Raw genomic sequence first — 15,762 nt, forward strand, 5'->3', positions numbered from 1 at the left:
AGTCCAGAACTAGAGGGCGTAGGTTTAGGGTGAGAGGTGAAAGATATAAAAGAGACCTAAAGGACAACATTTTCACACAGAGCATGGTGGAATGAGCTGCCAGAGGAAGTGGTGGAGGCTGGTACAATTGCAACATTTAAGAGGCATTTGGATGGGTATATGAATAGGAAGGGTTTGGTGGGATATGGGCCGGGTGCTGGCAGGTGGGACTAGATTGGATTGGGATATCTGGTCGGCATGGACAGGTTGGACCGAAGGGTCTGTTTCCATGCTGTACATCTCTATGACTCTATGACTCTAGATGACGGTCAACAAAGGTTGAATGACTAATGGTATATACTTGAACATAAAGAGTCTAGTAAGTAAGACAGGTGATTTCAGCACACAGATAGGCAGTTGAAAGTATGATATTGGAGCCATTTCTGAAGTGGCTTAAAGAGGGTAGGATGGCCCCTCAATGTTTCTGGTTACATTGATTAGAAAGGGTAGAGAAGGAAATAAAATACGAAAGACATCGCAATATTCAATTTCAGAAATAAATCACAGTCTGAGAAGGGTTGATATGCCAGGATGTGTATCCAAAAAAAAGTCATATGGGTTGAACTGAAAAATAAATAAGAAATCATTCTGCTGGGAGTATACATTAGATCCTCAATAGGGGAGCAAATCTGCAGTCAAATTACTACAGGGTCAAAATCAAAAAGTGCACAACTACACAAATATTAACTGGGATAAATTTAGTGTTAAAGGTACAAACAACTCAGAATTCTTAAACTGTATGCAAGAAAATAAATCAAAGAACTGCAGGTGCTGCAGATCTGAAAAATTGAAATTGCTGGAGAAAATCAACAATTCTGGCACCATCTGCGGAGCAAAGATAGACTTAATGTTTTGAATCCAGTGACCCTTCCTCACAACCAATGGCAGCAAGGAAAAGGTGATTTGTGCTGACTCATCTTTGCTGGGCATATTCATCACTGCCGGCTTATACGGCTATTATGCTTGAAATTAGGTTGACCTCTTGGATCAGATTAGTGGATCCCCGTATACTAAAGGAACTGAGGGAAGAAATAGCAGAGATTCTGGCCATTATTTTCTAATTCTCTCTCTGGTCATGTAGTACCAGAAGACTGGAGGACTGCCAATGTTTTATCATTACATAAAGGATGGAAGAGTTATACTGAGCAATTATAGGCCCATCAGTGAAAACCTGGGGAAAGGCAAATTATTGAAAAAATCCTGACAAATAATATAAATTGTTACTTAAAAGGGCATAGATTAATTATGGACAGTTAGCATGGATTGATTAAGGGAAAATCATTCCAATTAACTTGATGAAATATATTGGGAGGCAACAGACAGGAGAAAGCATAGAGCTGGGTGATACATTTGCTAATGTAAAAATGGATTTTAGAAAGACTTAAGACAAACTCCCACAAGATAAACTGGTCAAAAAAATTAAAAGTTCATCGGATCCAGGGGAACATGGTGAATTCAATCGAAAACAGTTCAGTGACTAAAAGTATAGGATTGTAGTGGATAGTTTTGTGATTTGGGTAAGTCAGCACAGATATTCCCGAAGGGAAAATTATGTTTGTCAAATAAACTAAGAGCTATTAATGGTAGTAACATATTTTGATTTTCAAAAGGCATTGGTTATGTGTACCATGCAAGAAATTACATCAGATTGGCGATAATATTTTAGTTTGGATTAGAATTGTTTGACACGCAGTAAAGAGAGAATAAAATTAAAGTGGTTGGCAGATTGTGCCTAATAAGGTGTCATCTGGATCAATATTTGAGCATCATTTACTATATATTGCAATGATTTAAATGAGGCAACTGAATATGATGTTTCTAAATTTATTGATAAAGCAAAGTTTGATGGGAGACTAAACTGTGAGAAGAACACAAGAAGACAGCAAAGGGACACATACATGAGTGGGTGACAAGGCAGCAGACAGAGCAAATACAGGAAAAAGTGAAAGTTGGCAGCAAGGAGAGAAAAACAGAATATCATTTGAAAAGCAGAAACTAATAAACATTTGTATTCATAGTTTAGGATCCTTGCTCAAGAAAGTTAATATCCAGGTACAACAAGCAATTAGGAAGGCAAATGGCATGTCATCTTTTATTATGTGGCTGAATTCAACAGTAATGTTGCAAGTATATGCAACACTTGTGAAACTATTCATAGAATATTGAGTACAATTTTGGTCTCTGTACCCAAGGAACAACATACACAGAGCTCAGATGGCGAATGACAAAAGTTCACTGAATTAATTCTTAGGATGAGAGATGTTTTCGAAGGTCAGTTTAAATAAATTGGGCCTATATTCTCCAGATTAAAACAAAATGATGGAAATACTCAAAATGCAACACTGTGGAACAGAAACAGAAGTTTCAGGTCGATGATGCTCCACAACTGATGAAAAGTCATTTATCTAAAACTTTGGATGGAATTTTATATATCCCCTCTAAGGGGAGAGGGGGGAGGTGTGATAAGTTGGCTGCTCAGACCACTACTCTCCCACTCTGCCCTAGGCTCAACCACTGGAATTGGCAGCCTATCCACCATCTGCAAATAAGTTGTTAACAGTGAATTGAGTTCGTCTAACTCCAGTATTAATCTGCCCACTCTGTAACCCAGACAATTTTAGTGGGTAAGTGGGCGTGGGCAGGACATTTAAAAAATGTGTTTTAAAGGTCAGGGAGGAAAAATGTTACTATCTCCAGAGCATGCCATTTTATATGGGTGACCCACGCTCAGAAGATATTATATTGCCTTCCTTGCTGCACACATGGACTTTGAAATTCACCCCTCTATCCCCCAATCCTAAGGTCATCACATTCATTCTCTTCATTCAAAACTCCAACATTACCTAGGTCGGGGATCCATTGGGACATTCTGATTGAGATTGGCTGCAGTCCCAGCAGTGTCCACTATGAACCTCTGATACTGCTAACTCTGGTGAAGATACCATCCCATTGAGGGCCGAGTCCCATTCACTACTAATTTATCCCATCCACGTTACATTATGGTTGCGGGGCAGGCTTCTCTAAGTCTGTTGGCTCACTGCTGATTTTCCTTCTGTCAAAGAGGTGAGATGCCCAGCACCCGCCCTCTCCCCCACCAAACTTCTGTCTGTTAACTCTAGTTCTCTCCACAGATACTGTCAGATATGCTGAGCATTTCCAGCATTTTCTGTTTTTATAACAGATTATCAGTATTTGCAGTGCATTGCTTTAGCTAGACTCTCTGGAGCTTAGAACAGTGAGAGAAGATCTCATTGCAATATGAGGAACAATTTCGAGGGCTTGACAATGTGGATTACTGAGAAGCTGTTTGCTCTAGATGGAGAGACTGGAACTGGCATTTATTGTCTCAGGGTAAAGCATCAATCATCTAGGATTGAAATGATGAGAAATTTCTTCAATCAGATGGTGATGAAACCTTAGCATTCCCAAAGAACTGTGTTTGCTCAGTCATTCACTTCAAGGTAAAGATCGATAATATTTGGACACTAAATGAGTCAAGGTATATGTGGATAGGCTGGAAAAGTAAAGTTGAGGAAAAAGAATATTCATGACCCATTCAGTTATGGAGCACGCTGATATGACCACATGGACCATTCACGATTTTATTTTTAAGTTTTTATTGGATTGATCCAATGAAGTATTAAAATGAAATATTCATTTCACACAACATTAAAAGAGCAAACTTTTTTTTCTGCCTCAGATTAATGTATTTGTACCAAATCAGTCTCAAACATTTGGCACTATGACAATGTGGAACTCTGCAATTGGGATGAATTATTTAAGAAAAATTAAAAAGGCTCATGTCTTACTTACAGTGTGTGACAATCCATTTCCTGTGTATGAAGGGTTGGAATTGAAGGCTTGATGTATGTTTGGAACAGTGTTGCCAAATTTAAAATATTCAGCTCTTATTTATCTGAGGTGTATGGAGGTACTTAGATCTACTCAATGCCTTCTCTTCATAAAGCCTTCAAGATATCTCTTTGATTACCTCTTTTGAGATAATCCATCAACGTAATGATTTTGGTCCAATTTTACTTTGCCAATATCTCTTTTGAACATTAAGTTTTGGTATTGGTTAGAGGGCAAGAGAAAAGGCACAATTCAGTATAGGCATGATTGAACTTAATTTTAGAAGTCAGGATTATGGCAATCCTACATACAGCTTTACTTGTAAGAAAACTACTGAACCTCATCACAAATGTAGCAGAAAGACTGGAACATTGAGGTCAAGCTAAGATGTAAACTTTTAGCTGAAAGATTGACTGTGCAGCCTCGTTTTTCCAAAGCATGAGCTGTGCTTCTCTCACAATTTATGCTATTTAAAGTAAGTTATCAGTAATGCACTGAATCTAAGTTCTTTAAACAGTGAATTAATCTGACACTTTTTAAACAAAAACTTACTTACTTGAGTATAAGTGCCATGGTTTCTTTCCTGTCCTTGCCTTGGAAAGGCAGCGACCCTGTTAACATCTCAAACTAGGCAATAAAGTCAAAACAGGTTAGAGATATCATCCAGATCAAATAGACAAATAGACAACATCACCTCCAGACATCATTCATCTATTTAATTTATTCACTTCTTTCAATGTGAGAAGTGAATATGTTCATGATAGAACATGCTTTTGAAATATTATGAGCATTCAGTATGGATTGTAGTTTAGATTGCCTTTCTTTTGTATATACTTTTATAAGTTCATTAGTTAACAGTTGAGTAAAGCCAGAGATACCAAGAACATAAAAGATAACTGATTAACTCATCCACACTGCTTTTTGGATGAACTTGCAAGAATTTTCCAGCATTCTTTTGAGAGATTCTCAAACTACCAATGGATTATTTGTCAGTCAAGAATCTGCATGCAAAGTGCACAGAATTAAACGGCACGGGAAAAGCAACATGTTAAGATTTCTGCTCCTCTGTTTGCAAAGATACAAAATAAATGGCAGGCATCAGTGTTGAATTATCCAGTATAAACAAGAGTTTGGTTTGGTTTGGGCACAAATGACTGTGAGAATATCACTACACCCTTGTACAGCTACTGAAAAGTTCTGTATCCAAGTTAGTTTGTAGGTTTGTGTCCAATAGAAATATATTCTAATGTGAAATAAATTGCTTAGGAGCAGTGTCTTTGGCAACAGCCTAATCTTTTTCAAGTCTCTCTCTTTACAGATGCTGTCAAACCTGCTGAGGATCTCCAGCATTTTCTGTTTTTATTCCAGAGCACCAACATCCATAGTATTTTGCATTATTCTTTAGGACACAGTCTGCTGCATCCCAGACCATAATTGGTAATATCAATATAACTATTTGCCACACATGTTTGATTCTTGGTAGAATGAGCTCACAGACCACCAGTACAAAGCCAGCAACTCACTTGCATTTGGCAATGAAAATTAGCACCATTCAAAAATTGTAGGAGCCGTGCATACAAAGCAAAGAAGTACGGAAGAAAATAAACCAAAAGAAAATTTAGGAGAGCAAAAGAAAATGTGTATAGATTTATTTTACTGAGGTAAGTTAATTAAATAGATACCCAACTGAATCTGAGCAGCAGTTTGTATCTTCATTAGCAACATTTAATGTGTTTATTGTGTTGAGATACAAGATATTTTGGAGCATGTGCCAACAACACTCTGTGCTGAAAGCCCCTTTCTAGTTTAATACCTGCACGTAACCTATTTTCGCCATCTTTTTTTCCTTCTCTGTTGCCCTAGTGTGGCATATCCTTGAATACGCAATACATAAAAAGGAAAAATCTGACAAGATTGCATATTATTGACACTCTAACAGTAGATGGGGATGGAACTAATGGACAAGTAAATGAGCAAAGCATGAATAGGGAGAGAAAGATGCATGCACTTAATGAATAATCATGAAAGAATACAATGTATGATTTAAGACATCGAGAAATTACAATCATTAGAATTGTATTCCTGTTACACTTTGAGATCTATAGTTTCTTTTGCTTGATTGTCTGGTGGGTGAATAATTTCAGGTACCATTTGGGAGGTCTATCTTTCTAATTATACCCTGAGTCCTATATAAAATACTATTTTTCTGAATTCAACAATTTACATTCAAAAATTAGGTCCTCAAGCTGCTCCCTCAAACTGATTTCCACCTCAGTGGTTTCCCACATGTTTATTTCTATCCCATTACTTGCCAACACCCCAAGTTAAACATGTACCAGAATTATTCTAAAAATATCACCAAATTAATTAACCACCTTATAAACACACCATTGAATGCCAGTAATCATATCTATGTTCCCAAGGATATTTACTGCTTGAGACAGCAGTCTTATAACCTGCTGAAAACAAAAAAAAGCATGATAATATTCATATCTCGGCCTATTTAATCATTTGTGCTCAAATTGGATCAAGATAGTAGACTGCACTGGGCAAAAGATGACCTTTGACAAGCCATTAATATATGAATGATAACATGTATTTATTTAACAACAGAGATATTACACTACTTGAGAACAATCAGCAGCATCTGCTATGTCATGACTACGGTGCTTGTGTTCCAAGAGATCAATGGAACACTTGGCATTAAAAAACATATTTCATTTTGCTCAACCTCTGTGATAATTACTATTTCTCTTCCCAATGCTAATATTGTTTCATTTTTTTGTCAAAACAACCTTTATTTTATTCATTAATGATCTTTATAAACAATCTGCAAAAATTAACTTCTGGAGATGCAAAGACAAAATTTCTCACTCATCACAATTACATATTATGAACAGATTCTTCAAAGATTCATAAGTTCATAGGATATAGGGGCAGAATAAGGCCATTTGGCCTATTGAATCTGCTCTGCCACTGGATCATGGCTGATATGTTCCTCACTCCCATTTTCCTGCCTTTTCCTGATAACCCTTCAACCCATTAACAAATAAAAATCTGTCTAACTCCTCCTTAAAGTTACTTACTGTCCCGGCATCCACTGCACTTTGGGGTAGCGAATTCCAGAGATTCGGAACCGTTTGGCAGAAGTAGTTTCTCCTCAATTTTGTTTTAAATTTGCTATCCCTTTTCCTCAGACTATGATCTCTCATCGTAGTCCCACAAGAGGAAGCATCCGCTGTATGCCTATTTTATCCAAGGAGCTATATGACTGTGTATTTCTGCAGAATCTATCCTATGGATTGCTAATAGGCGTCAAATAAAAAATGAGAGACACTACTTAACATAGACTTGACTGCATATAGAAGGGTACTTTACAACGAAGCCACATTAGGGTCACATCCATTGCCCACAGGTAAATGGTGAAAAGCCATTGATCTGTGGATTGGTGTCTTCAAGGGGCCTATTAAGATCTCACTCCTGTACCATGTGTTTCCAGGCAACAACTTAGGTAGCTGTAGCAGACTGAACCACACTCAATCCAGTGTTGTGTTCTCAAAGTGGAAATGTGGGGACAATTGCAGCCATTGTATATATGCATTCCCTCCCCCAGCAACATGTGTCATACCTGCCAGACTATAGTTTCAACCATCAGAATCATGGTCAAAAATCATACAACACCAGATTATAGTCCAACAGATTTATTTGAAAACACAGGCTTTTGGAGCCTCACTCCTTCAGGTGCTAGGCAGAGAGGGAGACCTTTGACACAGAATTTATAAGTAAAAGATGAAAGGGTCATAGAACCAATACAAATGAATTGAACGCACCTAAGATGGCTGTTAAATCTTTAATCAGTTAGAAAGAGGTGCAGATTTTTATTGATTAATATGCAAATCCCAGAATTTCTTCCAGATCATTGCCCCAAGATAAGTTAAGGTTTTATCAGTACAAAAACGGTAACGTCTCAGGTCAGACAATTTTAGGAGTGAGGTTTTGGGTAGAGTCTGTCTATGGCTTCACTTGGAGTCAGACTGGTTTTATTTCCAAAGTAGGAATTTATAAAATGTCACATTGACTAACTGTGTACGAATTGTTTGCTTTTTGAACAAAATCGAATGTTTCGGCAAATACAAATCTGCAAATGCAAAGTTACCCCATAGATGTGTGTGTGTGTGTGTGTGTACGTACATTGGGGGAGAGTGTGTGTGTGTGTGTGGGGAGAGAGTGTGTGTGCACGCGTGCGCACGTCTGTGTGTGTGTCTGCGTGTGTGTGCATGTGCTTGACAGTGTGCGAGTGTGAGGGAGTATATGCATGTGAGAGAGTGTGCATGCGAGTGTGTGTGTGTATGTTTATGTGTGCATGAGTGAGAGAGAGTGTATGTATGAAAGAGGGTCTGCGTGCATGTATTTGTGTGAGAGAGTGTGCATGTATGTGTGCATATATATAGTGTGGTGGGGTCATCTGTAATGCGACATGAACCCAGGATCCCGATTGAGGCTGTCTTCATGGGTACATTCTAATTTTTTCTAAAAGCACACAATTTGTAGAGAGGCAGTTAATGTGGCATTTTATAAATTCCTACTTTGGAAATAAAAGCAGTCTGACTCCAGGTTAGACTCTAAACAAGAGCTCATGCCTAAAATGCATTGTCTGACCTGAGTTGTTCCCTCTTTTATACCGATAAAACATTAACTTATCTCGGGCAGTGACTTGAAAGAAAGTCTGGGATTTGCACATTAATCAATCGAAACCTGCACTTGCAATCTAACTGATTAAAGATTTAACAGTCATCTTAGGTGCATTCAATTCATTTGCTTCAGTTGTATGACCTTTTGATCCTTTACTTATAAATTCTGTGTTTAAGGTCATCCTCTCTCCCTTGCACCTTAAGAAGGAACGGGGTTCTGAAAGCTTTGTGTTTCCAAATAAACCTGTCGGACTATAATCTGGTGTTGCGTGGTTTTTGACATTGCCCAACTCAGTCTAATACTGGCACCTCCACATCAGGATCATGCCCAGTCAGCTTTAGCTATTTTAAGAATTGGAGGAATGTCTAGCCTTTCCCCATTTTCTCCATAAGAACATAAGACTACAAGAAATAGGAGCAGGAGTAGACCAGTTGGCCCATTGAGACAGCTTCACAATTCAATAAATCATGACTGATCTTTTTGTGAACTCAGCTCCACTTACCCGTCCTGTTCAGCATAACACTTGGCTCCTTTACTATTCAAAAACCTATCCATCTTTGCCTTAAAAATATTCAATGAGGCAGCTTCAATTGCTTCACTAATCAGGGAATTCCACAGATTCAGAACTGTTTGAGAGAAAACGTTTCTCCTCAACTCAGTCCATATCTGCTGCCCCTTTATTTTGAGGCTATGCCACCTAGTTCTAGTTTCAGCTGCCAATGGAAACAACTTCCCTGTTTCTATCTTATCTATTCCCTTCATAATTCTATATGTTCCATCTTCCCATCTGCAACTCCCACCTCAGTCTATGGATGCAATCATCAAGTGCCAGAGGCCCTCATGTTGTGTCTCCAGCATCAAAAGCCTGCCCACTATCTCTGATTGATGGCCCGCCCCCGTAGTCCTTTTGAATTCTGACTTAAGCAGATTTTTATTGCTGGTTCAGGCAGCAACCACGCCCCACCAAGCAGATGCTTTCCTTCTCTGGTCTAAAAGAGTTCTGTTAATGGGATAAGCTGACATGAGACTCGGCCTGCTTTCCCATGTACCCACCCTCAATAGTTTTTAAGTCGCTTGAAATAAGATGGATATGTTATATTGCTGTACCACAAAAGCATCAAAACTGATTCCTGGAAAGAGGACACAAATGTGAATAATGACAGGTTAGCTGTTGCATTACCTCTGAACATGATTAAATGCAAGCTCTCGCTGTTTATGTCGGTCATGGAACTAATATGAAAACCCTCTATTGCTATGTGGCTGCTATTTACAAAGCTACAGAGGTGAAGAAACCTTGCTACTGGGTGAGAGTTGTGCACTTAGCAAAGCCAAAGGGAAGGCCCGCAGGGAAGGTCATGTCCTTACAAGCACATCATCAAGTAACTTCTTAATACATATTTCTGTAATGCAAATTTTCTAATGTGACATATCTTCCTTGCTGCGACTTGGAAGGGGGATAAAAGCTTCCTGCTGTGGTAAACTGAGTCATCTCTATTTCAGATGTTGTCATCCTACAGTAGATCTCTGACAGCTTGTCTTAGGGAGCAGACATTTCTTTATTCGCTCAATAGTGTGGGCTTTGCTGGCTGATCCAGCATTTCAGGACCATCCCTAACTGCCATTAAGAAGGTAGTGGTGAGTTTCCTTCTTGAACCCCTGCAGTCCATTTTTCTTAATTTCAAAAATATACTTTATTCATAAAAGTATTTGGATATCTATGCAATCGGTCATGCTATTCTTGTGCACACATTACATTGCTTTACATACAGACATTGAAATTTATTTTTCCTATATACAAGTCTGTACATTTACTATCTAGCTCTATCTAGCTACTATCTAGAGTCAGCAGAGCCCAAATGACTGGGTGGGCCCCCTGTTCTTCTTAGGCAGGCAGATGTTACACGGTGGTCTTTCCCCACTGCGCCTGGGCGGCAGCTGCCCCAAGCTTCAGCATGCCCCTCAACACGTAGTCCTGGACCTTGGAATGTGCCAGTCTGCAACACTCAGTTGGGGTCAACTCCTTAAGCTGGAACATCAACAGGTTTCGGACCGTCCAAAGAACGTCTTTCATTGAGTTGATGATCTTCCAGGCACAGTTGATGTTCGTCTCGGTGTGTGTCCCGGGGAACAGACCGTACAGCACGGAGTACCACATTACGGCGCTGCTCGGCACGAATCTCGACAAACATCATTGCATTCTTATCCAGACTTCTTCTGCATAGGCACATTCCAGAAGGAGGTGTTGCGAAGGATGGGCCTGGCCTCGATGACACGGAACGCTCCAAGTAGTTGGACCGTTCCGTGTCACCTGTCCTTTGTGGAGAAGTTTATGAAGGAAAACACCTTTGACCACAAGTTCATCAGGAAGTGGACAGCATGTGTTGTCCTTGAGACCCTTCGGGAAAAGGAGAGGGTGGATCCTATTGAGCAGTTCCCTGAGCAGACTGTCAAAGTCATTTGGCAGAATGCCTCATCGCCAGAACTTTCCAACAAGCATCAAGACATGGCTTGGCTGGTGGTGAGAAGGGCTCTGCCTGGGAGATCCTTTATGCACACCCGGACTCTCTGCACCACCGCATGCTGCCCTCGAAGCGGCTGCAGGGGGACGAGGCTGAACCCCTGCAGTCCATTTGATGCACAGTGCTATTACGCAGGGAGCTCTAAGATTTGGACCCAGGACACTGAAGGAATGCTGATATATTTCAAGGTCAGGATGGTGACAGGCTTGGAAGGGATCTTGTAATTGGTGGTATTCCCATATATTTGCTGTCCATGTCATTCTAGATGGACGAATCGTCTAGATCGCAGTTTGGAAGATTCTGAGTAAGGACCCTGGGTGAGTTTCTGTACTGCATCATGTAGATGGTGCACACTGTTCCAAGTGAGCATCAATGGCAGGAGGGAATGAATCTTTATGGGTGTGGTGCCAATCAAGTGGGCGCTTTTGTCTTGGATGGTGTCAAGTATTTTCAGGGTTGTTGGAGCTACACTCATCCAGACACATGTGGAGTATTAAACACATTTCTAATTGTGCCTTGCAGATGGTGTACAAACTTTTGGTGAGGAGGTGAGTTACTTGGTGCAGAATTCCTAGTCCCTGACCTATTCTTGTAGCCACACTATTTATGTGGGTAGACCAATTCAGTTTTTAGTCAATGGTAGTCGCCAGGATTGATCAATTTATTGTTATGATTTGGAAGTTCTGGTGTTGGACTGGGGTGAACAAAGTTAAAAATCACACAACACCAGGTTATAGTTCAACAGGTTTTTTTGGAAGTACAAGCTACATCAGGTAGCTAGTGGGACAGGATCATAGGGCACAGAATTTATAGTAATTTAATGATTTATTGTTGTCACATGTACCGAGATACAGTGAAAAGTGTTGGTTTGCATGCCATACAGGCAGGTTGTACCATACAGAGTGCATCATGCAAGCAGAACAGAGTGCAGAATACAGTGTTACAATGACAGAGAAGGTGCAGAGAGAGAGATCAGAATTAATACCTGAGAAATCCATTCAAGTCTGTTAACAGCAGGGAAGAATCTGTTGTTGAATCTATTTGTACATGCATTCAAACTTTTATATCTTCTATCAACAGAAGATAGTGGAAGAGAGTATAACTGTAGTGGGAGGGGTTTTTAATTAGGTTTGTTGCTTTCCTGAGACAGCGGGAAGTATAGTTGTAGCAAATGAACGGAACGCTGAAGCATAATGATGAATTGGGTTGTTTCATGACCCTCAGTAGTTTGTGATCTTGGGAAGAGCAGTTGCCATACCATGCTGTGATGCTTCCAGATAGGATGCTCTCTCTGGTGCATCATTAAAAATTGGTAAGGGTCCTTGTGGACATGCCGAATTTCCTTAGTCTCCTGAGGACGTGGAGATGCTGCTGTGTTTTCTTGACCATTGCGTTGCCATGGGTAGACCAGGACAGATTGTTGGTGGTCCTCACTCCCATGAATTTGACACTTTCAACCATCCCCACCTCAGCACCATTGATGCAGGCAGAATGCTGCCCTCGTCATGGCTTCCTGAAGTCAATGACCAGCCCCTTCATTTTTCTGACACTGAGGGAGAGATTGTGGTCTTTACCCTCTGCTGCAAAACACTCAATCTCTTTCCTGTATTCTGTCACGTTGTTGTTTGAGATCTGCACTACAATGGTATTGTCATGAGCAAACTTGTAGATGGAGTTGGAGTGGAATTTGGCTACATAGTTGCGAGTGTGTAAGGAATATAGTAGGGGCTGAATAGACAGTTTTGCAGGGTACCGGTGCTGAGCATTATCATGAAGGAGGAGTTGTTGTCTATTCTTACTTTCTGTGGTTTATGGACCAGAAATCCTACAATAAAATCATAGAATCCCTACCTGTGGAAGAGGCCATTAAGCCCACTGAGTCCACACTGACCCTCTAAAGAATATCCCACCCAGACTCACCTCCCCCCACCTCGTAACCCTGCATTTCCCATGGCTCACCCACCTAGCCTGCACATCCCTAGACATTATACAGAATTTAGCACGGGAGGAAACGGGAGCACTCAGAGGAATCCATGCAGATATGGGGAGAATGTGCAAACTCCACACAGATAGCCAACTGAGGGTGGAATCAAACCTAGGCTCTTAGCACTGTGAGGCATCAGTGCTAATCACTAAGCCACTGTGTTGCCCACGAAAACTGAGGATCCGGTTACAGATTGGGTGGGTGAGGGGTGAAACGGGAAGCTAAGACTTAGGTCTTGGAGCTGAGATATGAGTTTGTTTGGAATTATGGTTTTGAATGCTGAAATAGTCAACAGGTAGGAGTCTGACATGGGTATCCTGGCTGTCCAGATTAGATTAGATTAGATTCCCTACAGTGTGGAAACAGGCCCTTTAGCCCAACCAGTCTACACCGACCCTCTGAAGAGTAACCAACCCAGACCCATTTCCCTCTGACTAATGCACCTAACACTTTGGGCAATTTAGCATGGCCAATTCACCTGACCTGCACATCTTTGGACTGTGGGAGGAAACCGGAGCACCCGGAGGAAACCCGTGCAGACACGGGGAGAATGTGCAAACGCCACACTGACAGTCACTCGAGGCTGGAATCAAACCTGGGAGCATGGTGCTGTGAGGCTAACTACTGAGCCATCATGCCGCCCATTCCAGATGTTCCAGGATGAACATAGGGCCAGGGTTAAGTTGTCTGCTATGGACCAGTTTGGCTGGTAGGTGAACTGCAAAGGATCGAGGCAATTTTGTAGGCTGGAGTTGACGTGAGCCATGACTAACCTCTTGAAGCTTCATAATTATGGATGCCAGAGCCACTGGGCGGGAGTCATTGAAATATGCTGCATGATTTTTCTTTGGCATCCGGATAATGGGGGTCTTCTTGAAGCTGTGGTGACTTCAGATCGGAGCTAGTAGAGGTTAAAGATGTCTGCCAATACTCCTGCCAGCTGGTCCACACAGGAGTGTACATCCAGGACACCATCTGGACCAGTTGCTATAATGATAGAGGGGATTCAGTGATGATAATGCCTTTGAATGTCAAGGGTCAATGGATATATTCTCTCTTAATGGAAATAGTCATTGCCTGGCACTTATGTGTCATGAATATCACTTGTCATTTGCCAGTACAAACTTGGATACTGTCCGGTTCTTGCTGCATTTGGACATGGGTTTCTTCAGTATCCGAGGAATTACAAATGGGGCTGAACATTGTTACTTTGTTTGATGATGCTTGCACAATGTTAAGGAAGCTTTGATACTTCAGATATATATGCAGTGGCTTACAACAGCAGAACCTTTTGTCATCATATTACAAACAATGGAATCCTATTTCTCGCATCTAAATCATGTAACACTATGGTTGTGTCAAACCGCTAGCAGCAGAATGGTAGTAAACTTTAATCTACCACTGCATGTTTGTTCAAAGTCAGTGGAGACCACAAGCACCAAGTATTTGTAAAAATGAGGTGTTTCAATCTCTTGGTGCTACAAGATAGGTCAACCTACATGTAAAACAGCAGAACTAGCATGCTTTAGACAGATCAAAGGAATCTGACAGACCACAAATTATATCAAAACTTGAAATCCCTGGCATATCAGTAATGGACAATGGTAAACAATTAAACATCTAATGGGATGTTCTTTTAACATCCCCACTCAGGCTAAAGTATTTTGAATCGTCCTCAATCAGAAATACTCTTTCTGAGTTCCCCACTATTATAGATACCATTCTTTATGCAATTTGATTAATGCCACACAATATCGAAAATAGCTGAGTGCATTAGATAAAGCAAATGCTATGGGGTGCAATAATACTTACTATAGAGCTGAAGATTTTTCCACTAAAAATATCCAGGCTACAATTTCCAACATGGCTACAACACTGGCAGACACAAAAACACAATGTGGAAAACTGTCAATTTATATACTAATCAGAATTCCATATCTATCCTTATCAACCTTGAGAAAGTGGTAGTGAGTCATCTTTAATCACTGCAGACCATGTGGCATAGGTACAACAACAGTGTTGTTTTTAAGTGAAGTCCAAGTTTTGGATCAGTAACAGAGAATAGTGAAACAATTCCAAGTCAGAATGATGTGTGATTTAGGAGAGATCTTGTTGGCGATTTGTTTATTCCCATTCACCTACTACCTTTGTTCTTCTAAAGGATAGACGCCATGGGTGCAGAAGAAACAGATGAATCTGTATCTTCAGATTGAGATTCACAGCACAGCATCTTATAGATGGTATATTGCTGCCAGTGTGCATTGATGGTTGAGGAATTGCACGTCGATGGTGATGGATACAATGCCAAACAAGCAGGTTGCTTTGTCCCAGATAGTTTTGAGCGACTTTGTGTGAGGACTGCCTTCATCATGGCAGATGGAGAATATTCCATCTCATTTCTCACTAATACCTTGTTAGGCTCTCGGCAGGCTTTGGGGAGTCAGCAAGTGAATATTCTCCTTAGAATTTCCAGACTTTGTCTTACTCTTCTCACCATACAATGTATATAGCTAGACTGGTCAATGGTAAGCTGAGGAAGTTGATGGTGCAGCGTACGGCAATGGTAATACAATGGAATGTCAAGTGAGGGTTGCTAAATTTCCCCTTTGTGGAAATAGTCATTGTTTCACACCTGTGTGGCGCCAAAAGTACTTGCACATCAGCTCCAGGCTAAGT

The 15,762-nt window shown here is 40.5% G+C and overlaps 1 protein-coding gene across 9 annotated transcripts in view; it reads right to left on the bottom strand.

Annotated features, from left to right (window-relative positions):
* Window positions 1-15,762, bottom strand: part of rps6ka2 (ribosomal protein S6 kinase, polypeptide 2) — a 426,863-nt gene that overhangs the window by 90,644 nt on the left and 320,457 nt on the right. For all 9 annotated transcript variants that reach the window (XM_043696117.1, XM_043696115.1, XM_043696114.1 and 6 more), the window contains one exon: window positions 4,448-4,518. In XM_043696117.1, the coding sequence (XP_043552052.1) occupies window positions 4,448-4,518 (71 nt within the window). The remainder of the gene's footprint in view (window positions 1-4,447; window positions 4,519-15,762) is intronic.

The sequence above is a fragment of the Chiloscyllium plagiosum genome, chromosome 9 (genome assembly GCF_004010195.1).
Source record: "Chiloscyllium plagiosum isolate BGI_BamShark_2017 chromosome 9, ASM401019v2, whole genome shotgun sequence".
NCBI lineage: Eukaryota > Metazoa > Chordata > Chondrichthyes > Orectolobiformes > Hemiscylliidae > Chiloscyllium > Chiloscyllium plagiosum.